Genomic DNA, 27,210 nt, shown 5'->3' on the forward strand with positions numbered 1-27,210 from the left:
GTCTCATACGGTTCATGCATGCTAAGGCTAAACCAACTCTAAGGTGCAATTGTGAACTCCTACCGCTCGTGGCAGGTTCACCAAAAGAAAGTTAATTGGAGAACTTCCTAATAGTTCCCATAGGGCACAAATCATACCTCGTAAAACATCATGCCAGTTCTATGGTTACCTGGATCTTTGAAAATCGAGTCAGGTTTACGATGAGGGGCTAGTTGGCGAACCCCTACCGTCCCCATATAATCGCATAACTCGCATGCATGAACAATAATCGTCAACCAACTCATAAGGTACAACTATAGACCTCTGTCACTCGTGACAGGCTCACTACGGGAAGCTAATTGGCAAACATCACAGTAATCCCCACAGGGTACAATCATAAGTCATAAAATATCCTAAGTCAGTTTTATGGTTATCCGGACCCTTGACAATCGAGTTAGATTCTCGATTAAAAGTTAGTTGGCAAACCACTAATCATCCCCGTACAATCGCATACATCACAACATATGAAATAAAGATAGAGCATAGTGATCTAAACATGGATACTAGTCATGAATTTCATTTCATAAGGTAGTGCATGCGTGTTTAGTACACATGCATAATAGCATTCAACATACATCATCTCAGCTCATTTTATGCTCAACATTTATAATAAGGTTCCTATAACATGCTTTGTATCATACTAAAGGCATGCTATGAATTTCGGTCAAATCATAGCTCAATAATTCATTCCTTTGTAAATGTGCATCATAATGTTTAACGTGCTCTTACGTACATCAAACCAACTCATTCCATGCTCAAATTTCTATGACATGCTTCTTATATCATATTTTCATGCATAGTACGAGAATAGCCAAATCCAAGATTCTGAGGTGCCACTTACTTGGAAAACGTGACACTTTTTTATTCGGGTTTGTATTTCTAGGAGATTTCAAAATTGGCCACACTCCTCAAATAGTTCTTAGATTGAGAGAAAGGATGAAAAATGGTTAAAACGGCGCCAAAATCGGAGTTAAAACGAGAAATTACATAAAAAGAGGTAGTGATATGTGGAAATCACTACAAGGGGAGTAAGATTCGGATTACGTTGTTGATCGTATATCTCAAGCAAGAACATTGTTTGAGATTCGAATCACTCCACAAGCAAGATCGATCATGTCTAGCTTCAATAATTCTTGTTGATCAAATATCTCAACGCAAGAACACTTGTTTGAGATTCGAATCACTCTACAAGCAAGATTGATCATGTCGAGCTTGAATGATTCTACACGCAACCTAAACTACATACAATTGTAAAGAAACTTAGTCATTGGCTAAAGAAAGCACAGATGCTTTTTTTTACTGCATTTTCCAAGTCTACTTACAAATAAACATACATGTCTTTATAGTCTCAAAATGAAACTATTAAAGGCATTCCAAGAGCGGTAACATTGATACTTAATGGTAACCCTTATGTAATTGTAACCTAAAGTAACTAAAAAGTCTTAAAATACATTAATGAAATACAATAACTCTAAATTGTAATCCACCCAAAATTTATAACATGAAACTTCATTCTTCTTCAATGTAGCATGAATTGAAATATCTTTCGATAATTTCAACAATATTTTCTTTACATCTTCATTGAAGTATATTGTATGATTGATGTCTCTTGGTTCATATCAGGTAGGATTGGCCCAATTGGACCAAACCGGTTTGAACCGGGCCAACTAAATTGAATTGGTCAGGACCATCAGGTTGGGTGCACGGGTTGACCCGCGCGACGTTGGGTCGCATGTTCTTCCTTCGACAATGGCAATCCCTTCTTCCTTCCTCAACCGGCAAGCCGCCTTAATCTCACCCTTCTCTATTCTCGCGTGATCTCGATGAGGGATGGGACAAAGGTCTTTCACTGCCTACCCTCCGTACGTGTCGTCAACGAGCAGCGTAGGACGCTGCACATGCGCCTTTCATTTTTTTTCCTCTTTTGGACCGCTAGGTATTACAAATCATCCCCCTTTGAGAACTTTTGTCCTTGAAAGTTTCTAGTTCTTGAAACAACTCTGGGTATCGTGTCTTCATATCGGTCTCTCATTCCCAAGTCGCTTCTTCAGGCTGGTGGTTACACCACTGCAACTTCACCAGACTAATTTCTCTGTTTCGTAGGATCTTCACACATCTCGTCAGGATCCTTGTGGGGGTTCCTCATAACTCAAATCTTCTCGCAGAGGTAGTGTCTCAAAGTCAACCACGTGTGAGGGGTTGGCGGTGTACTTCCTGAGCATGGATACATGGAACACATTGTCGACAGTGACGAGAGTTGGCGGCAAGGCTAATATGTATGTCACTAGTCTTATACGTTCTAGGATTTCAAATGGGCCTATAAAACGGGTGCTAAGTTTCCCTCTCTTCCGAACCTCAACACTCATTTCATAGGAGCAACCTTGAGAAACACGTGATCTCCTACTTCAAATTTGAGATCATTTCTCCTGGAGTCGACGTAGCTCCTTTGCTTTGCGCTATCTGAATTCTTACTCTGATCCTCTACATAGCCTCATCCGTCATCAGTACCAATTTAGGCCCTAATAATTGTTGGATCCCCACCTCTTGCCAAAACACTGAGGATCGACACCTTCTACCATACAAGATTTCAAAGGGTGTCATCTTGATCGTTGTATGGTAGTTGTTATATGGAAATTCCACTAAGTGCGAGTGTTTGTCCCAACTGCCTACAAAGCCCAAGTCACAGGCCCTCAACATATCCTCTAAAATCTAATTCAAACTCTGTCTTCAGTAAACCCTTCCAAAAAAAATTTAATTGGATAAAGGCTAAACGATTAGTTGACAAATAATTTAAAACAATTGAAATTACTAAAATACCCTTGCCTAACGTTTTAAGATGATTAGAATTCTCATTATCCATACTTTTGAAGGGGAAGGAAACAATATATAATGTATAATATATATTTTACCTTTTGAAGGGGAAGCAACGGCTAGTTTATTTGGAGTTCAGATTTTCCAGCTCACCTCAACGTGTCGCCAAACATTTATCATTTTCTTTTTTTTTTTTTTTTTTTTTTTTTTTTTTTTTTTTCTTTTTGAAATTCAAATTCAAATTCAAATTTATTAATTTATTAATTTCTTTTTTTAATACACAAAATTCTTATTTCTTATTTCTTATTTTTCTCTTAAAATCCAATATTTCAACTAATATCAAAATTTATAAAAAATTAATTTTAATTTAACGCACATAATTAACATTAATTTTTTTTAAAAAAAAACTCATAAATTTCACGTAAATCTGATTAAGCTCACTGTTGGATGATGAAAGTCCCACGATCGATTAATTTAGGGAATGAACATGCGTTTATAAACAAAGAATACTCTCTCCATTGGTACGAAACCTCTTGGGGAAGCCCAATACAAAGCCATGAGAGCTTATGCTCAAAGTGGACAATATCATATCATTGTGGAGAATCGTGTTCGTATAACATGGTATCAGAGTCATGCCCTAAACTTAGTCGTGTCAATAGATTGGTAAATTCTCAAATGTCAAACAAAGGACTCGATTAAGGGGAGGCTAAAATAAAAGTAAATACGTTATTTATTTATTTATTTTATTATTATTATTATTATTATTATTATTGCATAATCAATTTTTTCTAAAATTTAGTGACTTTTTTTACGCTCAAATTAATAATTTAGTGATTATGATATAAAAAAAAATGGGTAAGAAAATTAGTGACACGTGTCCATTTTTGGAAAATAATATTTATTTAATTCCACCAATATTATTATATTTTAAATTTCAAAATCAATATATAAATATTCAAACGCTTCTCTCTAAATCTTCGATCAAAGCTTTTGTTTTGTGTTCTCTCAACTCATTCTTCAATCTCGCTGTTTGGTTCCTGAGAAAAAAAATCAGAGCCGCGGGGATTCTTCGGAGGTACTCTTTTTCTCATCTGGATTTTCCTTTCCGTCACTTGAACACGAAATTTCTTTTACTTGTTTCTCAGTTTTGTTTTTCTTACTGTGTATGATGTTTCCGCTGTCCACCATAGTTCGATCGGGCAGTTTTCGATCTCTTGAGTTGCTGACTGCTTGGGGAATTTTTGTTTTCCGATGAGAAATGTATTTGTTGTTCTTGTTACTTTGGTGTGAAGGTGCAAATGGAGATGGGGGATTTTGGGAGAATTAGGGTTTTTCTTGGTTGTTCTTGCCGTTGATTGAACCATTTGATTCTACGAGGGTTTGTTCTTCCGATGCTGAAGTTTATAGATTAAGAGTCTGTTTAAGCAATTACTGCACTTCTTTTTTGTATATTTCTATTGATTGAAAGCCGAGGTATCATCTGTTCGTGTGTCACTTCCATAAATTGCGGCTAGGTTTTTACAATGCTTTGCCCCTATGAAACTTCTCTTTTGGGTTTTTAGTAACCCGAAGTGTTTTGGCTCTAACAACAATGTTTTGCATCGTGTCTTGTTAGCTTTAAATTCTTCAAAAATTATCCACAAGTCAGTGGTCGATTACTGATGATTTCGAAGTTTGTTGTCTGTGCATTTATCAGTTTAAGTAACGATTTTCCATCAGTTCTGTAGCGTCTGTAGAATTATGCGTACTATCTACATCATTTAAAAGCTTAAAGATCTGGAAATGTGGAAGCGATTAATAATTTTATTGTTATTTTCCCATAATTAGCGTAACTTAGCAGTAATTGACATGTACTTTCTCTCTTGAGGTCGAGGTTGTAGGTTCAAATCCCTTACTCCATTTTTTGTACTACCGTTATTCATATAATGTCGGTTTCCACGAGAAAGTGGTAATGTCTAGGATTTAATCCTTAAGTATGGATGTCCATCTTAGTTGTAATCGCTCCTCTCGTCTACGGGAATGGTTACAACCTATAACCTTCAGTTACGCAATGAGTAGCAACAACACACACATTGGTATGTGTGGCACGGATCTACTACCAACATACCGACCATTGTTGTTTTATGTTTCTGCTTTGGATGGTTTGGAATGCCTTAGTACAAGGTGGTATAATATCTTATAATTAGACAACCTACATGCATAATAATCTGGTAATGTTGCCTCTAAGTTTGTACAATCAATTCTTCAATGTCCTTCATCTGGTGTATCCTAACATCATATGTGTCGTAGGGAAGATTCTGGTCACAAGACATTAGACATGTACACTTCTCTTGAAATTCGTAGGAGCTCGACTAGATGTACAATGAGCATCATATTGGTTTGCTTGTGTCAACTCTGGCACCAATTTAGTTTATCTTTGGTTATTGTACTGCTCCTTTGAGTTTATTACAGGTTTCGATGTTTCTTTACCCTAGAGTTTTTTGTTTTTCCTTTGCAAAGCAACATGAAATTAGTACGGATGTCCTATTCTTTTGTTCTGAATGTATCTCAATTTACATCAGTAATATACCTCTTAGTCATTACCAAAGTAATTCTTTTTTTTTTAACATTAACTTCCAATTCCCTGTGCAGGTTCTTTTTTGCTTCTGGGTTGCTTACGCTCGGCAAAGTTGCAAGTTTTTCAGCGCAGTTTCTGTTGATTGTTGAGAAAAGTTAATTCAATTTATCAGCTGCATAGAAGTGTTTTGTTTTCTCCCATTGGATATGGTAATTATTGGCTTATTGCACGTATACCACGAGAAGTATACTTGTGCACAGAGGGTTGCAGTTATGTTAATGAGTTGGTAGTTAGATTCCATGAGCACGGAAGTCCGTTGGGGAGGGAGTAAATAAGAAGGGATACTGGTGAAAGGACAAAGAAGGACTCAGGCTTGTAGTTGACAGACCTGCCTCCAAAAGATTTAGAACTCTGTATTTTACTTATTGAATGCATAGACATTCCCTATCTTTGGCTTCACGGGGGAGCGGGAATAAGAGACAATTAGGATGTATATTTTTCATGTCCTTATCCTGTTCGCTTACTCGATTTTATGAATTGTTTTGATTCTTTGATGCTCAAATGATCACATGAAAAATAGTTTCTCATTCCATTTACTGCTATACCCCATTAATGGATCATTCATTTCAATTTGTTTCAGGCCACTAATGAAAATCTTCCACCAAAGGTTATAAAGCAACTTGCAAAGGAGTTGAAGAGCCTTGATGAATCCCCTCCCGAAGGCATAAAAGTAGGTGTTAACGATGACGATTTCTCAACAATATTTGCTGATATTGAAGGCCCAGGCATGTCATTTATCACTCTAATGACTGAAGTTTATCTCATTGACATATAGTTTACATTTCTTACTGAATTATGATTGTTGCCCTTGCAGTGGGGACTCCCTATGAGAACGGTCTCTTCCGCATGAAGTTGATATTGTCTCATGATTTCCCATATTCTCCTCCCAAAGGTTTGCTCTGGTATTCCGTGTCGTCTATTCTTTCTCCTAGATCGCGTCAATGACGTATTATACATCCTTTAACTTTTTTATTTTTAAAAAAAATCTTTATAGGTTACTTCCTTACTAAAATCTTTCATCCAAACATCGCAACCAATGGTGAGATTTGTGTCAACACTTTGAAGAAGGATTGGAATCCAAGCCTTGGGCTGCGACATGTCCTAACGGTAAGTTCGCTGAAGAGAACAGTTTTAAAAGTCCTTTAATATATATTGGTTTCGTTTCAGAATCTCTGTATGATAGGTTGTTATGTGGAACAGGTTGTTAGATGTCTACTGATTGAACCATTTCCAGAATCAGCTTTGAATGAACAAGCTGGCAAGATGCTGCTTGAAAATTATGATGAGTATGCCAGACATGCCAGGTGAGTCAACCCCCCCTCCAAATTATTGTTCTATACTATAAGATGATATGACATGAAATGTTGTTATGGTTATTGTTTATTATTCCGAAGACCTCGGTGGATTTTATTGATGCACCCATGTGATCTCGAACCCAAAAATCACTACTCAAACTAGGAGTGATTTTGGTTGACTTTTGAAACGGTTAGAAGTCCATCTTCGAAGTATTCATAATGTCCTATTGTACGACTAAAACATTGTTTGATTATTTAGAAACTCTGAAGAACATGCTAGAAACGCTTCGACTCCTTTGATAACGATTTTGTTTTTTAGTTGGGTCGTTCTCAATTTCTTAATATAGTTTTTACCTTTTGAAATATGGATAGAAAGTGGAAAACAAAAGAAAGAAACTTATAAGTAGAAGTAGTATTTATAACTTTAGTTTCGGAAAACTCGAAACTAAATGGTTATCAAAAGCCATCCCGATTCACCTGCATCCATGTTTGCTTCTTCATCTCCACTGCTTTGTTCTATGAAGAACTTAATTTTCTAGTAAATTCATCCTTCAAAAGACAATAATGATGAATAATCCAACATGTAGCTAAGTTTTCTGTTGCTTTTCTTGCAGGCTCTATACAGGAATCCATGCAAAGCCAAAACCGAAGTTCAAAACCCGAGCCATCTCCGAGTCCACAACAGCCCTCAATGTCGACCCATCAAATGCATCGACTCTCAATACAGATCTCAAGAACTCATCTCCTGCTGCACTCCCATTGGCATGTCCAACTGCCCAATCTAATACTGCAGTGAGAGGGGACCAGGAGCAGCAGCAGCCGAATGTTACAGCACCAGCAGCAGCCTCAGAATTAGGAGTCGGGGGCTCCGGGGTGGCTGCACCAGCAGCAGCCGTGGCGAAGAAGGAAGCTGCTGGACCCTTAAAAATGCAGGCTGACAAGAAGAAGATAGATGCAAGAAAGAAGAGCTTGAAGAGATTGTGATGATCAGTTGAATGAATGAAAATGTCAATTAATATGCAAGCTTTTTAAGGTTGGTGCAGGGTGAGAGTTAGAAGAGTGTTGTGTGCAAAGGAACACACTTTCATTGACCGAATCACTGATGGAGTTTACTCTTTCTTCAACATATGAGTATGCATAATTTGAATTGTCTTCATTGAAACATCTTTCTTCAGAGGTGGATTAATTAATTGGATCATCCAAAAACTAAAAGTAGCCTTTGAATTTAAGAAGTAATTTATAGAAACAAAAAAAGCAACCAGCCATAATCCAAATGATGTAATGCACAAAAATTAAACCCTACAGAGAGACGAGAAAAAGAAAAAGAAAGGAAGAACAGCGAAGACACGTTTTCTTAGTCACATGATATGATGATACATTCAAACTGAAAGAAAACGTAAGAAACAGAGAGCAGACACTATTTTCTATCATAGATTTGGATTTAAACTCGAACGGCAAACCCGGAGGATCCAATAGAAGTTAACCAGCCCTTCCTATTTTTGCTACTTTTTTTTTTTTTTTTTTTTTTTTTTTTTTTTTTTTTGGATTGGTTCTGGTGATAGTGGAAGGATGATGATGACTTTTACTTGGCCATCATGACCTTGACAAATTCGTCGTAGTTAATCTGGCCGTCGCCATCCACATCGGCTTCTCTGATCATCTCATCCACCTCCTCCTCGGTCAGTTTCTCGCCGAGATTGGTCATCACATGGCGCAGCTCAGCAGCGGAGATGAAGCCATTCTGATCCTTATCGAACACACGGAATGCCTCTTTCAACTCCTCCTCCGAGTCGGTATCCTTCATCTTCCTAGCCATGAGATTTAGGAACTCTGGGAAGTCGATTGTTCCGTTGCCATCAGCATCGACCTCATTGATCATGTCCTGAAGCTCCGCCTCCGTTGGATTCTGACCTAGCGACCTCATAACAGTACCAAGCTCCTTGGTTGTGATACAGCCTGTAAGATCGATATAAAGGCAAAGAAAAATGAGTGAACTGAATTCGTGAGATCCTCATGGATTAATTGGTATCCAGCGTAATTTAAATGTTCACTCAGAATCCAGAATCACTTCACTGGAAAACAGAGATTCCATGAGTTCACGAGCTCATACAAAACTATAAATCAAACTTGAATCGCTAAAGGATGCAGAGATCCGACACAAACGAACAACATTAATGAAGCCAATCCTAATCCTCGATCAAGCGAAACGAATCACACAACAAAAACAATAAAGAAAACCGGAAATGAACAACAAAAAATCGGTAAAAATAACAGATAAACATAGAGAAAGGAGAAAAATATAACGGAAAACCAGAGATCCAGCACACTGACTGACGAGAACGTGAGAACGAAAAGCAATGCAGAATCAAAATAAAAGAGAATAGAAATAGAACGAACCGTCGCCGTCCTTGTCGAACAAGCTGAAGGCCTCCTTGAACTCAGAGATCTGATCATCCGTTAGCTGATCCGCCATTACTGTTCACTCGAGAAGATAATCGAATGAAGTAGTACTTTTCTACAAGAAAATGATTCAGAAGAAATATGCTAAAACTAAGCAACCTATAGAGAGAAATTCAGAGAGAGAGAGAGAGAGAGAGATGGCAGCCACCGGCCGGAGAAGATGAAGAAGAAGAAGAAGAAGAAGAAAAGGGGTTTTCTGTTTTTTGTTTGCAGTTGTTGCAAGGAAGAACGAGAATTAGGTTGACTTTTATACGAGCGCTCCACCTCTTCTTTAAGACTTTTTTCCTTCCAATTTTACCCATTTACCCTTCTTCTTTTTCCATAATTACCATTTCCATTTTCACCTTTTCTTTTGCTAGTCATTTTGTTTGCACATTTACCATAATGCCCTTGAGAAAAGCACATAAATAAAATAATAGTTTTTTTATTATATTTTTTATTTAAATATGATCGAAAAGGTTAATATTAAACAATGATTTAATTATTTGACTTTATAATAAAAATAAAAATAAAAATAAAAATAAAATGGTGTCAAAAAGGGAAGGGTATTTGAGGAATTTAAAATGCTAAAAATTGAAATATCTCAAACAACCCACCAAGCTAGAAGGAATCTTTAAAGGAAAAGCAAATCTCTTTTATTATTAATAATAACATACAAACAATTTAAAACTCAAATAAATAAAAAGATATTTAATTTCATTTACAAATTTTTTAAATATATTAATATAAGCTTTAAATATATATTATATTTCGTATATATATAGTGGTGGAAAATAAAAATAATTATAATAATAATGATCTCACTTGATATAATTATTAAAATGTTCGTGTCGATCCTCTTAAAAAAATACAATAACTAAACTCGGGTGTTGCAAATACTAACGTTATAATTTATTTTAATTTAATTAAGTGAGCTAAATACATAAAGGAAAATATTATTTATTTATTTTTTTTTTTTTTAACTTGTGTCTAAAGGGGAAAAAAAAACAATGAAGGGCATTTGAGGTATTTCGAGGTCCTAAAAACGAAATTGGAATTTGCAACATATAAAGGCCAACTCAAGAGGGGTAAAATGGTAAAATAACATAGAAAGGGACTGAAAAAAAGGGGAAAGAAGAGCAACCGGACGGAATCACGTACGATTCAAACCAGAGAAATTTTGTCTTATTTTACTGCCACGTGGAATGAAAGAAGCAATAAAACCATGACACGTAGAGGTTGAGAAAGTAATACTGTGGGAGTGGATGTAGTGGATACAGCCCTCCTCCCACCGCGTAACGGTAAGAAAAACGGAAGGGAAACGAATTTTTTAATCGGAAAAGAAGGGGAGTGGATACGCGGTTTGGACGCCACCCGGTCATTTCCTTCACTTTGGACTGCCACATCAGCCTATTCTCTGGTGGGACCCACAACACCCTGGCCCCACCCTCCTTAAATATTTTTTTTTAATTTTTTTATTTTATAATATATTTGAATATTCTTTTTCGATATTTTTCTTTTATAATGTTTTTTTAAATGGAAAAAAATTACAAATTTAGATTATCAACTTTTCTTTTCTTTTCTTTTCTTTTTTTTTAACTCTTAGAATATTTTTAAACTAAATTAAAAATAATCGTGGAGTATTTTAAAGTATTTTTTTTTATTAAATTATAAATTTGTTTGAAAATCGTATTGAGTTGACGAATATAGAATTAATATGATAATGATCATTCATCATTAAATCTTTACTCATTATTAGAAAAATATGGTTAAATTATAAGTTTAGTCCTTGAATTTTTAGGATCAAATCTATTTGGTTACGAATTTTAAAACTTTTAACGTAAACCAACCCCTTGAACTGCTACGAAAAACCCCATCGGATTTCAAAGTAGCATGATCTAATTAAAAAATTTCACCCAATTGAGCTCATAGTAGTAGCATCACTATAACTGACTCCAATGAAGGAGTCTCCCTTCAAACACACACTTACAACTCTTTCTTGTCTTGCTTTCGTCTTTCAAAGCAGCTAAGGCAATGGAATTGTGAGACCTAAGAATGAGCGAAGCCGTGAGACTGTAAAGGAAAGGAGAGGAGCGTGAGACTGTAAAGGAAAGGAGAGGAGTGAAATCAGGTTCATGAGTTTACAGTTCATTCATAAATAGGTTAAGGGAAAGGATCAGATCAAGAATAGGTTAAGGGAAAGGATCAGATCAAGAATAGTCTTTCCCTTGTTCCATCAGTCAAAGTTTAAGGTTTTCTCTTTCTTCTTTCCTTCCTAATTCATTTATTCTTGAACTGTAAAGAGGTTCCGGTTCAGGTTTTCGATTTCGTCTTACCTACTCCACTAAAAGCTTTTCAGATCACCGACCCGTTCAACACTATACTTCTCTTCGAAAAGGAACATCGGCTCTAACAATTCCATCCCCGTTGTCCTTTTCTGTATAATCCACCTTTAGCCAGGTTCAATTTTGTATTCAATTGGTATCTAAACTTTAAATTCGGTCTAATATGCTCTTATATATTTGACTTTTTTGTTCAATAAATCAATTTTTGATTCTTAACTTATTCAACTTTTTATAAAATTCGTAGACGTTAAATACATAATTTAAAGTTCGGGTTTCCTTTGACATGAAATTATATAATATATATATATATATATATAAACATTATCAATTAATCCATTTTTATTGAAGTTTAAAAATAATAAAAATAACCAGAGTTTGATTTATTTCATTTCACTTGTTCACCGGTCTGCTATATGGGCTGAGCATGAGCTCATGGGTTCTGGCACAAGAACATTGCCTCTGCATTCTCATCGCTGCAATACAGGCAGGGATGCTGCTGCCCCAAGCCTTGCTTCTTCAACATTCCTCTCGCCATCACCACCACCTGTTTGTTCGAAAGCGCAGCGGGGTTCTCCTTCAGCACGTTCTCGATCGCATTGCTGAATGCGCCATATGCTTTTCCAGCTGCATTATCTGGGTTCATGTCTGCTGAACTCTCATTTGCTTGGCACCCACTCAGCAGAATCCCTGCATCAGGCTTCTTCAGCGAGTCGATCGTGTCGAGTTCGCGTGAGTCCAGCTGAAATTTGAGACTGGCGTCTGCTCCGAAGGATTCAAGCAAGTGTGTGCCAATGTCTGTTGTGTTGATGTTGGTATGCAATGAAAGGTGTTGTAGAATTGATTGGAAGGGGATGGTTTTTGCCTTTGCAGCGTCCGGGGTATATCGGAGTTGGAGCTTTTCGTCATTGATAATGGTCGAAGGTCCAATCTGCTCTTTCTCCTTGTCGATCAGACCTCCGCTATGGCACGAGTCCGAAATCATGGTGAAGCTCGTTCCTTTAGGCAGGCGGTTTACAAGACGACGAAAATCAATATCTGCATAACACAAAAAACTCAGCTGAATTATTGCAGTTTCATGAATCACTTTCCTAATCTAAATAACAACACAGACAAACCTGTAATGAGATTGAAGTCACAGGGCACAATGGCCTCATCTTGCCGAGAGAAGTTTCCATGTTTCATGGAAGGAACTCTGGTTCCATGTCCACTGTAATGAAAGAACAGCACATCACCTGATTTTGCCTTACCAACCATTCGCCCGAGTGAGCGTTTGATGTTGGCACCAGTCGGCATCAACAACGAGCCTGGCTCATCGGTCAGCACCTGAATATTGCTCTCTTCAAAACCGAACCTGTTCATCAGTGTCTCTCGCATGGCCATAACATCATTTATGCAGCCATGTAACTCATACTTGGTATTAGGGTAATTACAACCCACCAGAACTGCCATCCTCTTCGTTGCCTCCATCGATACACAAATCTCTCTCCTCTTTCGTTCTCACACTAGTTCGATATGAAGGGCTTCAGAATTTAGCTTCTTTATATAAACATGCTAAAACAACAATATCTCAATGTCCAAACTTGCATTCTGGTACAAGCAACCTTCTTGCTTGCTTCCTTTAGTTAGCTTTCAAGCTTAACCACCCTCACATTCACATACGTACAAGTTAAGTCCAAATGAAACAGGTGTTCTAAACTTGGCAACTTCTCTTTTGAGAGGAACAGTAACTAAGAATGATCAGTTACTAATGAAAAGCTTGATGACAGGATAAGAAGTTTCATACATAATAGAACCTTTTCAATTTACACAGCTAATCTTGGCTAAAGAAAAGTATTCATTCATGCTTATGCTTCCAAAACCCTTTTCACTATTCAAGTATTTTCATCATCAAATAAGAAACTACAAAATCACGTTCAATAGACATTGTTTTCCTCGTATGGAACGAGACCGTTTCATTGAAAAGTCGGAAGCTATAGGGAGGTCAAAGAGGAAGACGCTCTCCAGAAAAAGATCCTAGGAAAAAGAATTACAGAAAACGAATTTGCGAGAGCATTCCAGGAGCAAGAAGCAACAAAGACTATAAGATCCCAAATATCTTCCCACAATCTTATGACATTCTGCAAAATTCTTCTAAATTTCCACAAAAAGACTAATGTTTTTCAAGGGAATTATCAGCCAACTTACATGATGTTGATTTTACCATCCATGGAGGAACTTGGTGGAAATTAAAAACGCCCCGAACAGCTTCTACCGAGGTCTTTTGAGTAAAAATATAATCCCAAAATAGAAAGCTGGTTGATTCGACATTTCTACAACAGAAAGAAAACTGAATACACTAACAATGAAATTTCAGTATATGAGCACTTTCATGTGGCATAAGAAGGTGGAAAACTACATTGAGTAATTGAAAATATGAATATATAGAGATGTTAGAATTTACAACGTTTATTTTCAACTTTGTGAAGCTAAAATGAATAGAACTTGCAAGAAATGTGCCACAATATGATTCAGTGATCAGAAACTCAGATGTCAAACTTTTCTGTACAACACTTTCCAATTTATGAATAAACTTGTTTTATCAAAAAGAAAGAAAAAGAAGGTTGAGCTTCACAACTGGACTAATTGTTTAAGCTTTGTCAAGTTTACAGCTGAAACCTATGTATATACACTGTTTTAGAAACTTCAAAAAGTGTGCACCTACACTCAGGCAAGGCACCTCGCCTTGCTTGAGCACGAACGCTTAAAGACAACATTTAAAAAATATATATATATGAAAAACTTGAACAAGAACTGCGGATTAATCTTCTCCATTTGACATTCTCTCTCCAAGCTCCGTTCCTCCCTCCCTCCAATACTTGTGGAGGCACATGAAAATGATACTAGAAGAGGAAAATGTGGAGGGGCTATAAGTCTAATGACGGCAGAAAATAGTGATGAAATCCTACTTCGATGACGACTTCTAATGTAATTTTGTACTGTACTGTAAGGATTTTGTTGAGGTTGAATGTCTAATAATGCTCGACTTTCATTTGCTCTATATCATGATTGATACTAATTACTAATATTATGCATAATTGTGCATATACATTTTATTTATTATGAACTTCATCACATTGAAGCCTTCATAGATCCAGAGAACCATTGTGCTTTTAGACTTCAGTGTACTTCATACATTATAAAGAATACTGTATACAAAGATGTAATAATTTATCTCACCTCACGACAACTTGATCACAAATTCCCTAAATTTGAAATACAATGCTATCCCCTCCACCTAGCAAAAAAAATCTCCAAATGTGAAAAACAAGAGATCGAATTTTAGGAAAAGGGAAATAGAAGGGATGAAGAACAGCCGAAGAATATTCTTACCGAGACCTAAATAGGGGCTGAATTAAGATAGGTTATTGCAACTAAAGATCTTTCCAAACTTTAAAATCTGAAGTCGAACTGTTATAGTTTATAATACCATCTTGACACCCCAGAAATAATGTAGTCCGAACGGGATCCATGTTTATCAGTGCATGGGCTGTTCCTCTTGGACTTGCTGCAACAGCAACCTCATCCGCACTGATTATCACTTCAGCATATCCCTTATCGCCTACCTTGCTGTTCTCCAACTGTATAGGGTGGATAAAGATACAAAGAATCCATATTAGTAACAGGATAAGAGAATTAATTATCTATACAAATAAAACAAGATCGTTGAGACATTTAATTTTGAATTTTACCTTTTTACGTTCAAGGAAACAGTTCCCAGCTCTATGTCACATCCATAAAATGCTTAATATAAAACAAACAAATGGTTTTCAATCTCCTAATCCATAGCTTACCCTGAATTTTGTTCTAGCCCCCCACAGGACAAATGTCTCGTTACATGTATGATGTCTGTGGTTTCCCCTCATAGCACCAGGTTGAATTTCCCCAATATGAACAGAAGCACAGGACACTGCTCCACCTGCGAGAATAACGAAATGATCACAGAAATGAACGAGGGCTTCAATCGGAAATCACAAAGCCGTAAACCAGGTAATAGGAATTGAAGAACTAAATGATTTTGGAGCACCTATAGGCTTAATAAATAACTGGGTTTGGATTCCAGTGGCAGTGGATAGAATTCCATGCAGTTTCAGGCTCAAAGAAATGAAGATGCGCGTATAATTTAACACCCAGAAAACTCATAATAGGCTACGTAGACACCCAAAAGCCGAATTCAGCGCAAACTAAACGGAACACTAATGAATTCAAACCAAAAGCGAAGATGATCGGATTACCAGGAATGCCAAAAAACTCATAATAGACTACGTAGCACCCAAAAGCCGAATTCAGCGCAAACTAAACGAAACAATAATGAATTCAAACCCAAAGCAAAGATGATCGGATTACCAGGAATACCAAAAAACTCATAATACGCTACGTAGCACCCAAAAGCCGAATTCAGCGCAAACTAAACGAAGCACTAATGAATTCAAACCAAAAGCGAAGACGATCCGATTACCAGGAATTCCAGAATCAAGCGCAAGGGAAATAGGATCGAGTAGCCAGCCCCTTTTGTCCCTAGAAATCGAGGAAGGAAATCCAGACTTGAAGCGAACGAGGTTGGCCTTGAGATCGTCGTCCTTGCTCCACGAATCAGGATTCTGTTCAAAGCGGGAGGAATCGGGAGAGGAGAATTGAGAAGAAGAGTGCTGGATTCTGAGAGAAATCCATGTGAGTAACAGGAAAACAGAGAGCAAGAAAGGGAACGCGTGAGGCTTCTTCAGAAAGTTCTTCAGAAACGAGAATAAGAAGCGTAACGAGAGAGAAAGAGTTCGGCCATGGGATTGAACGTGAAATGGACTCTCTAAGCTTTGTGGATTGCTTGAAGATAACAACGAAATTGAGGTCCTTCTAGGGTTCGCCATCGTCGTCTCCTCTGTCAAAGCTTCGCTTACTCACCACTGCCCAACTGCCTGCTCTGATATTCTCTCTGTTTTTTTGTTTTCTTTGGGCGATAATGATTTAAAAATCAAGGTCGGCTTAAAATGATCATAGATTTATAACCATTTGCTCGAGTATCTTCAAAGCCTCGTTACATACATGAGACATTCTTTAAAATTGATTTAAACTTGAGTTCAATTTTAACCGAACTTAACTCTATGGTGTAGTAATTTGAATAACATTTTTCATTACTTCTTTCCGGTCATATTGTATGATTGAGATGCCTTAGTTCATATCACATGGACTTGGGTGCAATGTCGGCACACCTGTGTCGTTCGATACTTTCCTTGAAAGACCCTTTTCAAAGGAATACGCTAGAGACGCTCGTCCCACAACTATTGTCCATACTCAAACACACATATATACCACAAGATAGTTCACTTAGGTCACATGACATAGGAGTGGTGGAAAGCTAACATCATGCCTCCCTCATATAGTATATTTTGAGGCACTATCAATTTTTCTCGAATAGACGTCATTTTGGCAAGCAGTTATGTGACCCCATACAGCGTCCCTCGAGTATCCAATTGACACTAAATTTGGTGAGCTTTCATCTTTCATACAGACAGAGTTAACTCTAGAGCCGCATGTCCAAACTCATATCAAAACTTCGACTTCTAAGGTTATGGCCTAAGGCCCTACCCAGCCCTCTTCGAGTTCGTCTTCAACACTCGTGTCGCATCATTCTTTCGAACCTAGTGTATGTATGCCTCATGAATGCACATTCTTGGTGTGTTGGATGATGCACCGTCCTCCTCGGTCGTATCATGGTACTTCTCAATCTTGACCCTCACGGTGGCCGGATGGACGTCACTTGAGGGTCGCCCCTTGTCTGTCTAGTGTGTGGGGGCCACACCTACTTTCTCTCAGTGAGGTTGTGATATGAACAAAGACATCAATCGTACAATATAAACTTCTAGGAAGATGTGAAGAAAATCTTATCAAAATTATCAAAAGATATTTCAATTCATGTCACATTGAAGAAGAATCAAGTTTCATTGTTACAAACTCTTTAAATGTATCATTTAAGGTCAAGGGTTTTGAGGCTATATAAAGCCAGTAGGTTATCATTGTAAAGAAGATTTGAAAAATGTAGTAAAATGAGCATTTGTATTTTCCTTTAGCCAATGACTAAGTTTCTTTGCAATTCTATATAGTTTAGGTTACATGTAAAATCTTTCAAGTTTGACATGATCAACCTTACTTGTGGAGTGATTCGAATCTCAAACAAGTGTTCTTGGCTTGAGATATTTGATCAACAAGGTAATCTGAATTTTACTTTCTCTTGGAGTGATTCTTTATTATTAGGGTTAAGTTTAGATTGCATGTTTAGAATCATTTAAGTTAGACATGATCGATTTTGCTCGTGGAGTGATTCGAATCTCAAACAAGTGTTCTTGCCTTGAGATATTCGATCAACAAGGTAATCTGTTCCGAAGCTTTCCCTCGGGCTGATTCCTTTTCAGGTTGTGACACTCTGCTCACTTAACCTAGTCATTATCCTTAATGACTTTCTCGGAGGCACAATCGTATTGTCGATTGTAACACTTTTCCCCACTTAATCTCGAAATTTAAATATTGAACTAGTTGTTCACTTGACCCACTAACTTCTTCGCACTTTTAGAAAGAATACGGAAACTTGCACACTACGTATGAACTATCCCACTGTCGAACCTTCTCTCAGTCTCTGAGACGCGCAACATAAGCATTGTAAAACACAACTTGCTCAATGGTTGTGGACTATCCCTCTAGGGACCTTACTTTGCCCACTTTTTGGACTTAGCCCAAGACTTACCAGATAAATCATGGCAAAAGCTAGCATAGAAATTTTTCGCTTGAGCTAGGGGGAACACACCCTAAACGTGGCCATCATGATCGAAACCGTCGTATTCTCTGAGTCGCACAGAGATCTATATCACGATATTCTCTCGTCATGGCTACATCCCTTTATGGGGATGTGTACCATAACGTTCCTTGTCATGGCCACAATCCTTTTCGAAAGCAAGGTCTATAAGCTTGTAATTCATCCTCGTGTTGGCACCACACTTCAGTCAACTTCTCAACTGACCACCTTCATGTGGCAAATTTTGTACCGACTCTTCTCTGGTTTTGTTGCAATTTTGTTCACTATGTCACCCACATCCAGCCTGGTACTCTCTTCTCGAGCGGGTCTTGACACTCATGTGATCCATCCACCTTAGGCACTAGGTGATGACTCAAGGAACACACGTGTGCTCGCTTCTTGGAGCACTTCTTCGGAGCAAGCAACTCATTCTCTTGAGCACTCCCCCACTTAACTCAACTACCTCTTTTGCAGCGATGTCGTCCACCCATATGGACTTGTGTTATGCACATTTGCACTTGACTGACACATCTCTCATTTAACCCTTGACTTCTTTCCTTGCAACCATTGACATTATTTATCTTATGCGAATGACTCTTCTGAATGCATCGACCTGATACACCTTATGATTCACTGTCTGCCATTTGAACTCCCAAGCCCTTGGCAAAACGAGCTTGGTTTGTAATTTACTGACGTGTAAAACTCCTCCCCAAGGAGTTTGGCTTCAACCCACAATGTTATTCTTGATTCTTACTCGTAACTGTCCTGCCCAATCAGGCACTCGTGACACACCTGCAAATTTTCATTCAACCTTCAGGTTCTCTGTCTTATTCGACTGGACACACAAAGTGTGACTCTAGTACCAATTGTCACAGTCGTACATTTTCAACTGTGTGGCATCGTGATCTTGACACGCTCATGACCAGCTTTGAGGGAAACTCAAGCTTCATTCACATTTTTTTCCTGACTTTGTGGCTTCGTCAAACCTAAGTGAGATTCGTCTTTGCCAATTGAACCCAACTTGAACGAAATCTAAGCTTATTTAGCCACATACACCGCTCATGCATGCATGTTCAATTGTCTGGGACTCCCGATTTCCTTTACACTAGGCCAAGTCGTTCGAGTTGACCTTGCCTCTACTCTAAGTCGAGGTCTCTCATAAGCAACGTCGCATCTCATCATCATTTAGGTTCCCATTGAATGATCCATGCATTGTGATTTCGTCCCATGTCTCAGGATAGCTTGACCATCTTGACTTGCTCTGAGATATCAATCAAAACTAATCCAAGTGTCATATCTCATCGAGGCATCCTCAACATCCATCCATCTAGGTTCTATCGCATTTACAAAATCCATTTGTAACGACCCTAAATTTTCACATATCTAGAGTCGCCACTAACGTCTCATGCTCATCTCTAATACAGAATATAAATCTAAGAATACTCATCTTTATTAGCGAAAAAATTTAAAACTTCAAAATACGTTCAAACATTAGAAAACACTGCCGGACTTACGTGTTTCAAACATCATGCTGGAGTTCAAAAAAAAAATAAAAACAATTACAAATTAAATAATTTAAATGAATGAAATGCAAACACCCTATCCTAACCAAGACTAGGAATTTTAAATATGCAACTATCCTATGCACGCGCCACAGTCTCTGATCACGATGCCACCGTCAACCGTACATGGGCGCCTTGCCTTTACCTGAAAAAAACAATATGGCACACGGCCTGAGTATTTCGAAGAAATACTTAGTAAGTGACCCCACTATAGGGGTCATGCTAATGCAAACACATGCAATCATGAATTAGGGACCTATTTCTAATCATCTTAAGTGTGGCCTCCGGTCTCGGACAAATTGGATGTGTAGTACTTCCCTACACACGACTCACACGTGCGAGTGTGAATCCCCAGGGCGCTTGCACACCCCCTGGACCCTCTGGTCAAGCTAATCTGTAGCAACGTCCGAAGGTCAGCGGAACCCCATAGTGTCATGCACCTCATGAACACCCTCATCTGTGTGCATTCGCACCTGTGCGCATACGCGCTCATCATACGGTGCGCGTCTGAACTCATCATCTCTAGGGGAAGTAGCCCTATACTTATGAACATACAATATGCATGAGGTCCCTCTAAGTCAAATTATACATCTCTTCTGACACAACCCTCTAGTCTCATCTCTTGGTTACACTATGTAACACGTGCTCGTGGATATTTACATTAATATCATTTTCATACTCTTAGGGTTGTGCCCTATGTCAATCTAACGACATGATGCAATATGGCAAACAACATCATAAGGCATGTTCAACATGGAAAACATCATCATGTTAATAACATTGTCATGCATACATCATACTCATCATAGAAGCCATTAAGTGCATTAAATATAACATGTACGTCATGCATTGAAACATAAATAGCGTACATTTAACAAACATCACAACACAACGTCATACTCACACATCATCATAATTCAAACAATCTTTAGCCTATCCTATAGTAAGGCCACTTACATGGTTGGCCTTGGCCGAAGTACTCCCTAAATAGCTAAACGTAAGCTCCCGTTCCATGAGAGCTACTTCCTACATTGCCGGGGTTTGTTTCCTATCACACCGTTCACCAATTTCCATTATTATTTCACAATTAATTAACTATAATTCAATAAATGTGAAATACGGCTCTAAAATGGCCTCGGATACCTTAATCGGGACTAAAAACAAATCCCAGAGGGTCGAAACAATGGAAACCGGGCTAAAAACAGGTGAGCCGAGCTGAACAGCCGTTGGGAGCCGCTGGAGTGTCACCGGAGGGAGCCCGAGCCATTTGTGCCGAGGGACCGCCTGCGCCGCTGTGTGACACGTGGCAGCAGCAGAGCGAGCCACGTCGTGTGGTAGCGTCGGGTCGTGGTCTGGGTCGCAGGCTGCGGAAGGCTAATGGGCCAAGACTAATCGTTGGGTCTCGGCTTACTAGCCTGGGTCGCAAGTGTTTGAGTTGCAGGTCGGCTCGATTGGATCGTGGGTCTGGTCATGGGTTGGTTCAACTAAACCGTAGCTTCTAGGCTGGTTTGAGGTTTGGGCCGTTGTAGTTGGGCTGGGCCGAAGGCAGAGGCCGAGGGAAAGAATGGGCTGGCTTTCTCGGGTTTTGGGTTCGGGTTGACCCGAATCCGTGGATATAGTCTTCCTTACCCGACTTCGGCCGATTTTTCGGCGAGTTTTCTCTCTCCTTCCTGCAACATTTTCATTGTCGATTTTGGTCCTCTTTCTTCCTTTTCCTCTTTATTTGTCGTCTTTCTTTCTTTTCTTGGAGTTTTGCGGCCTAAAAGTTCCTAAAACCACAATCTAAGAACGATTAGGAAAACCCAATTTTCCGACTTCGGTTACCGACGATGGCGCTTACGAAAAAGCACAAAACATACCTTGAGTTATTTTGCTTTCGTTAGGGATCCTTCTCGTGGTGGTAACTGATCGTTTAGTGTCGGTTTTTGGGTGGTTTGAGGGCTCGTCGGAGAAACTGGAAACTCGCCAACTTTTATCCGAAATCTCTCTCTCGTATTTTCTTTCTTTTCTCCCTTTGCAGGTATTCTGATAGGTGCTGGGAGTCGTGGGCTGAAGGCTGGGCGTGGTGTGGCCGTCGTTTCGCGTGGGGTCCGCGAAACTCGGCGACTGAGTTTTTTTTTTTTTTTTTTCGTTTTCTTTTTCTTTTTCTTTTTCTTTCCCTTTTTCTTTTTTTTTCTTTTTCTTTCCTGGGTTGTTACATTATCTACCCCTCAAAAGAACTTTCGTCCTCGAAAGTCTCAAACTCTTGTACCAACTTGGGGTATTTTTCTCTTATTTCGTCCTCACGCTCCCACGTGGCTTCCTCACTGTGGTGATTCCACCACAGTACCTTAACGAACGCAATGCTCCTGTTGCGTAAGGTTTTTACTTCTCTAGCTAAGATTCTTACTGGTTTTTCCTTGTAGCTCAGATCTTCATTGAGTTGGAGTGGTTCGTAGTCTATTACGTGGATAGGGTCCGTAATATACTTCCTCAGCATCGACACGTGAAATATATCATGTACTCCTGAGAGGGCTGGAGGTAGGGCTAACTTATACATTACTAGACCAACTCGCTTTAGGATCTTGAATGGTCCAATGAATTTAGGACTTAACTTGCCCTTATGTCTGAATCTTAACACACCTTTCATAGGTGCCACCTTGAGGAATACTGGGTTTCCTCTCTCAAACTCCAGGCTTTTACGCCTTACATCGGCATAGCTTTTCTGTCTACTTTGAGCGGTACGCATCCTCGCTCGAATTTTTTGGACAGCCTCATTGGTGAGTCGAACCAGCTCGGGTCCTACTAATTCTCTCTCTCCCACTTCGTCCCAACATAGGGGACCTACACCGTTTCCCGTATAGGGCCTCAAACGGTGCCATTCCAATAGTTGCTTGGAAGTTATTGTTATACGAGAATTCCATCACGTGGAGTTTGGAATTCCAACTTCCTTAGAATCTAGTACGCAAGCGCGTAGCATGTCCTCTAGAACTTGGTTTAAACGCTCCATTTGTCCATCTGTTTGGGGGTGAAAGGCGGTACTAAAGTCGAGGTGGGTACCTAGTGCTTTTTGAAGTCCGCGCCAAAACGCTGACGTAAAGCGTGGATCCCGATCCGACACTATAGACACTGGGACTCCATGTAGTCTTATTATTTCTTTCACATACAGTTGTGCCCAATTGTCAACGGTATATGTAACTTTCCCAGGTAGAAAGTGTGCCGACTTGGTCAACCTATCGACAACTACCCAGATCACTGTATAGCCTTTGGGCGTTTTTGGTAAACCTACTATGAAGTTCATCGCTATGTTTTTCCACTTCCACTCCGGTATGCTTAGGGGTTGCAACAACCCCGCCGCCTTTTGTCTTGAAGCTTTCACTTGTTGACAAACTAAGCACTTGCTCACAAACCCGGCCACATCCCTCTTCATGCTCTTCCACCAAAAGTGTTGTTTTAAATCTTGGTACATCTTAGTACCTCCTGGATGCATGGCAAATGGCGAGTTGTGAGCTTCCATCAGTATCTCTTTCCTTAAATCTTCTATTGTCGGAACACATAAGCGTCCCTGATACAATAGTCCTTCATCTAATGACTTCGAGAATCCATCTACCGGACTTTCGTCTAGCTGTTCTAGGACTTTTTGTAAGTTAGGATCCTCTCGTTGGGAGGTAATAATTCTCTGCCTAAGCGTAGGTTGTACCGTGAGTCGGGCCAGCGTGCTATGACTCCCTCGATCGCTACAACTATGCTGGCTCGCTCGAACTCTCTTTGTACCCTTACTTCCCTCGTAATGAGGGTCGACGAGTGGACCGTCTTCCTACTCAAGGCATCTGCGACCACGTTTGCTTTTCCAGGGTGGTACTGGATATCTACATCATAATCCTTCACCAATTCTAACCACCTTCTCTGCCTCATATTTAACTCTTTCTGGGTGAAGAAGTATTTCAAACTTTTGTGGTCGGTAAAAATTTGGGTTTTCTCTCCATACAGGTAATGTCGCCAGATTTTCAGCGCGAACACTACAGCGGCCAACTCTAGGTCGTGGGTAGGGTAGTTCTTTTCATTCCTTAAGTTGACAAGATGCGTATGCGACAACCTTGCCGTTAGGGGTGTACATGGTCCGAGTTGGGTTGGGTTGGGGGATTTTTTTGACCCAACCCAAAAGTTCGGGTTGGTTGGATTAGTAAGGATTGTAAGCGGAGAATTCATCGTAGACACCGCTAAGATTGAAGTAGCTATGAGGTGGCCAAAACTGACCACAGTCACTAAGGCACGAAGTTCTAGAAATCTTTCAAAAGACTCGTACGTGATATTTCCAAGATCTCTGCAGCGCCTGCACAGTTAACCAAGGAGGGAAAACCCTTCGATTGAATACCAGTAGGCGGAGAGAGTTTCCAGGAACTTAAGCAAAGGTTGGTGACTGCAGCAGTTCAAGATGAGCTAGACAACCTTGTAACGTATAGAGATGCCTCATGTAAGGGATTAGGGTGCGTGCTTATGCAGAATGGTAAGGCAGTAGCTTACTCTTCAAGAAAGCGGAAAGAGCACGAACAGAATTACCCTACTCATGACCTTGAACTAGCAGCAGCCGTGCTTGCCATGGAGACATGGCAACATTACGAGCATGGAGAACAGTGCAAGCATACACTGACTAAAGAGCCTCGAGTACTTGGTCGTGCAGATGGAATGACACAGACCGTTCATACATCTGCAATGATCACCAAGCAAGGGAAGTTACAAGATGAAATGAAGAACGCTAAAAACAGGGGTTGTAGTTAATGGTGATATCACTAAGATAGCACAGATGACCATTCAACCCACTTTGTGAAAACGTATCTTTGATGCCCACAGATCTGATGAACACTTTAACAAAGTGTGGAGTCAGACTGGGGCGGAAAAACCAACTAGGTATTCTATCTCCTCAGACGGGGTCCTACAGTGGCAAGATTGCTTGTGTGTTCCTCGAGACGAGGAAATCCTAAAAGACATTTTAGCTGAAGCCCACAATACATCTGATACGTTCCACCTAGGATGTACGAAGTTATCTGAAGAGATGCGATTGGTGGCTTGAGAATGAAGAGAGACATGGCGGGTTTCGTAAGATGATGCTGCTAGCAGGTTAAGGCATGGAGATAGCGCCCAACAAGATTGCTACAGCCCTTAAATGGGAAGTAGTGACTGTGGGTTTTATCTCGGGTTTGCCAAAGGCTAAACAGACTCGTAACGTGATTTGGATACTTGGGGTAGACCAACCAAGACAACTCACCTCATCCCAGGTGAGACCACTTATCGAGTAGATCGATGAGATAAGTTATATGTCAAAGAGATGGTACGCCTATACGGGTACCAGACCCTATCGGGTCAGACCAAGACGCGAAGTGTTGGTATGAAAGAGCGACTACCTTAGTAAAAGTCTCGTGGGAGTAACCACCTTAATGAAGAGGAAACTCGAAAACGTAAAGAAGACGGGAGAGGGGCCTATCCCAAACTCTTCCAAGAGATGCCAACTTTCGGGGACGAACATCTGCCTTTAATGGAGTTTGCCTACAACAATAGTCATCAAGCGACCATTCAGATGGCCCCCTTTGAGGCACTGTATGGGCGTAGGTGTCAAACACCAGTGTTTTGGGAAGAGGTAGGCACGCAGCAACTACTGGGACCAGAGTTGGTCCAGGTCACCAACGCAGCGGTGCAGAAAATCAAGCAGAGGATACTCACCACACAGAGTCGACAGAAAAGCTATGCAGATGTGCGTAGAAGGGACCTCGAATTTGAGGTGGGTGACCACGTGTTCTTGAAGGTGACCCCTATGAGGGGGGTGTTGAGGTTCGGAAAGAAAGGGAAATTGAGCCCAAGGTTCATAGGCCCCTTCGAGATTCTAGACAAAGTTGGGGATGTGGCTTATAGAATTGCCCTACCACCGAACCTTGCCGCCGTGCACAATGTGTTCCATGTATCCATGCTGCGAAAGTATACTCCCGACCCTACTCATGTAATCGAGCATGGGAGGCTTCCTCTTCGAGAAGATCTGTCTTACGAGGAGAAGCCTAGCAGAATTTTGGCTCGAGACACTAGGTGGTTGCGTAACAAAGATATTCCCTCAGTAAAGATCTCATGGGGTAACTGCCGTGAGAAAGAGGCAACCTGGGAACCAGAAGAGGACGTGAGGAAAGCTTATCCCGAACTCTTCCAAGAGATAGCTACTTTCGGGGACGAAAGTTCCTAAGGAGGGAGAATTTGTAACGCTAAAAAAAAAAAAAAAAAGGGCGGGGGGCTAAGTCAACTGAGGGGCAAAAAGGTCATTTTGCCCCTCCAGCCCTAATAGGGGTCCAAGGAGAACCCTGTCAGATTCCCTGCAAAAGAAAGAAGGAGTTAGAGAGAAATCAGAGAGGAGTCAGCCAGGAAGATTAACGGACCACCGCCGGAATCCATCTCCAGACGAGACTCATACAAGGATTGAGAGGCTAGCAAGGCCGACGCTCCGTCAAAACCTAAGAACATTTCGCGAGGTAAGGTTTCTGAATGACATTGCTCAGATCTCAGTTTTCCCCTACGTGAATCGATCCTAAAATGCTGAAATCTTCACCTAAGAACAACTCACGCACGGTCTGTGAAGAAGTTTGGCAGAGACCTCAACCCAAAGGCGGAGATCCGAGAGTCGTCCTAAAACGGTGAGCGAACTTCCGACGTTCTTAAATCATCCGATAGTCAAGAAAAAATTATAGAAAAAATACTAGGACGTAGCCTGTAACACAATTTAGAAATTTGCCGAAGGAATCATATCGATCCGATCTACGGATCGAAAGTTATGAAAATCGAAAAAAAAGACAGACTAGGTTTCGATTTTCAGAGGACAGAGAAGAAAGAAAAAAGAGAAAAAAAAATGGCCGGCGAGTAGCGGAGGGCGGCGACAGGCGTTGGACACGCGTCGACCATCGGCTGGAGCAACGCAGCTCCAGTGAGGCGTCGACACGTGTCGCCTGCAAGCCGGGCCGAACCGCAATGCGAGTCGAGCCGACCGGACCGGGCCAGGCCGGTCGACCGCGACTACGCGGGAAGTGAGCGCGCGTGTAGCCTGTGACTGGCGCCTTCCCGCGCGCATGGCGACGCACTCCCAGCGCGTTGCTGGCGCGTGAGCGCGCGTGGAACGGCCAATTTGGGCTGGTTGTTTTCTGTTTGCCCGACTTTTGTCCCGGTTCCAATTCTAATACTATTTTTACGTGAATAGGGACCTAATTTAAAGAAATCAGTATTTTTGGACACCTCACGGGCAAAGAAACGCTAGCAAAAAGGGCACGCGTCA

General features: G+C 40.1%; 4 protein-coding genes across 5 annotated transcripts; 1 reads left to right on the top strand and 3 right to left on the bottom strand.

The window, feature by feature from the left end:
* The first annotated feature begins 3,805 nt into the window (after positions 1–3,805).
* LOC111803353 (ubiquitin-conjugating enzyme E2 22) lies at positions 3,806–7,918 on the top strand. Its single transcript, XM_023687714.2, has 7 exons — positions 3,806–3,925; positions 5,482–5,616; positions 6,048–6,192; positions 6,282–6,359; positions 6,462–6,574; positions 6,668–6,771; positions 7,377–7,918. The coding sequence occupies exons 2-7, from the start codon at positions 5,614–5,616 to the stop codon at positions 7,744–7,746; spliced, it is 813 nt and encodes a 270-aa protein (XP_023543482.2). The 5' UTR covers positions 3,806–3,925; positions 5,482–5,613; the 3' UTR covers positions 7,747–7,918.
* Positions 7,919–8,091: 173 nt separating this feature from the next.
* Positions 8,092–9,435, bottom strand: LOC111803364 (calmodulin). Its single transcript, XM_023687729.2, has 2 exons — positions 9,160–9,435; positions 8,092–8,718 (listed from the first exon to the last, which is right to left on the bottom strand). Exons 1-2 carry the CDS (start codon positions 9,233–9,235, stop codon positions 8,345–8,347), a joined length of 450 nt encoding a protein of 149 aa, XP_023543497.1. The 5' UTR covers positions 9,236–9,435; the 3' UTR covers positions 8,092–8,344.
* A 2,432-nt stretch (positions 9,436–11,867) lies between these two features.
* MC9 (metacaspase 9) lies at positions 11,868–13,871 on the bottom strand. The gene is made up of 3 exons (XM_023687705.2): positions 13,731–13,871; positions 12,662–13,048; positions 11,868–12,581 (listed from the first exon to the last, which is right to left on the bottom strand). The coding sequence occupies exons 2-3, from the start codon at positions 13,011–13,013 to the stop codon at positions 11,977–11,979; spliced, it is 957 nt and encodes a 318-aa protein (XP_023543473.2). The 5' UTR covers positions 13,014–13,048; positions 13,731–13,871; the 3' UTR covers positions 11,868–11,976.
* Positions 13,872–14,601: 730 nt separating this feature from the next.
* Positions 14,602–16,544, bottom strand: LOC111803357 (uncharacterized). 2 transcript variants are annotated; one of them, XM_023687721.2, is made up of 4 exons: positions 16,042–16,544; positions 15,377–15,501; positions 14,916–15,163; positions 14,602–14,820 (listed from the first exon to the last, which is right to left on the bottom strand). In XM_023687721.2, the coding sequence occupies exons 1-3, from the start codon at positions 16,445–16,447 to the stop codon at positions 14,957–14,959; spliced, it is 738 nt and encodes a 245-aa protein (XP_023543489.2). In that variant the 5' UTR covers positions 16,448–16,544; the 3' UTR covers positions 14,602–14,820; positions 14,916–14,956. The 2 variants fall into 2 exon arrangements, with proteins under 2 accessions (XP_023543489.2, XP_023543488.2); XM_023687720.2 differs by having other exon boundaries at positions 14,602–15,163.
* Between the last annotated feature and the right edge of the window lie 10,666 nt (positions 16,545–27,210).

Source organism: Cucurbita pepo, chromosome 10, assembly GCF_057944985.1.
Source record: "Cucurbita pepo subsp. pepo isolate OVF chromosome 10, ASM5794498v1, whole genome shotgun sequence".
NCBI lineage: Eukaryota > Viridiplantae > Streptophyta > Magnoliopsida > Cucurbitales > Cucurbitaceae > Cucurbita > Cucurbita pepo.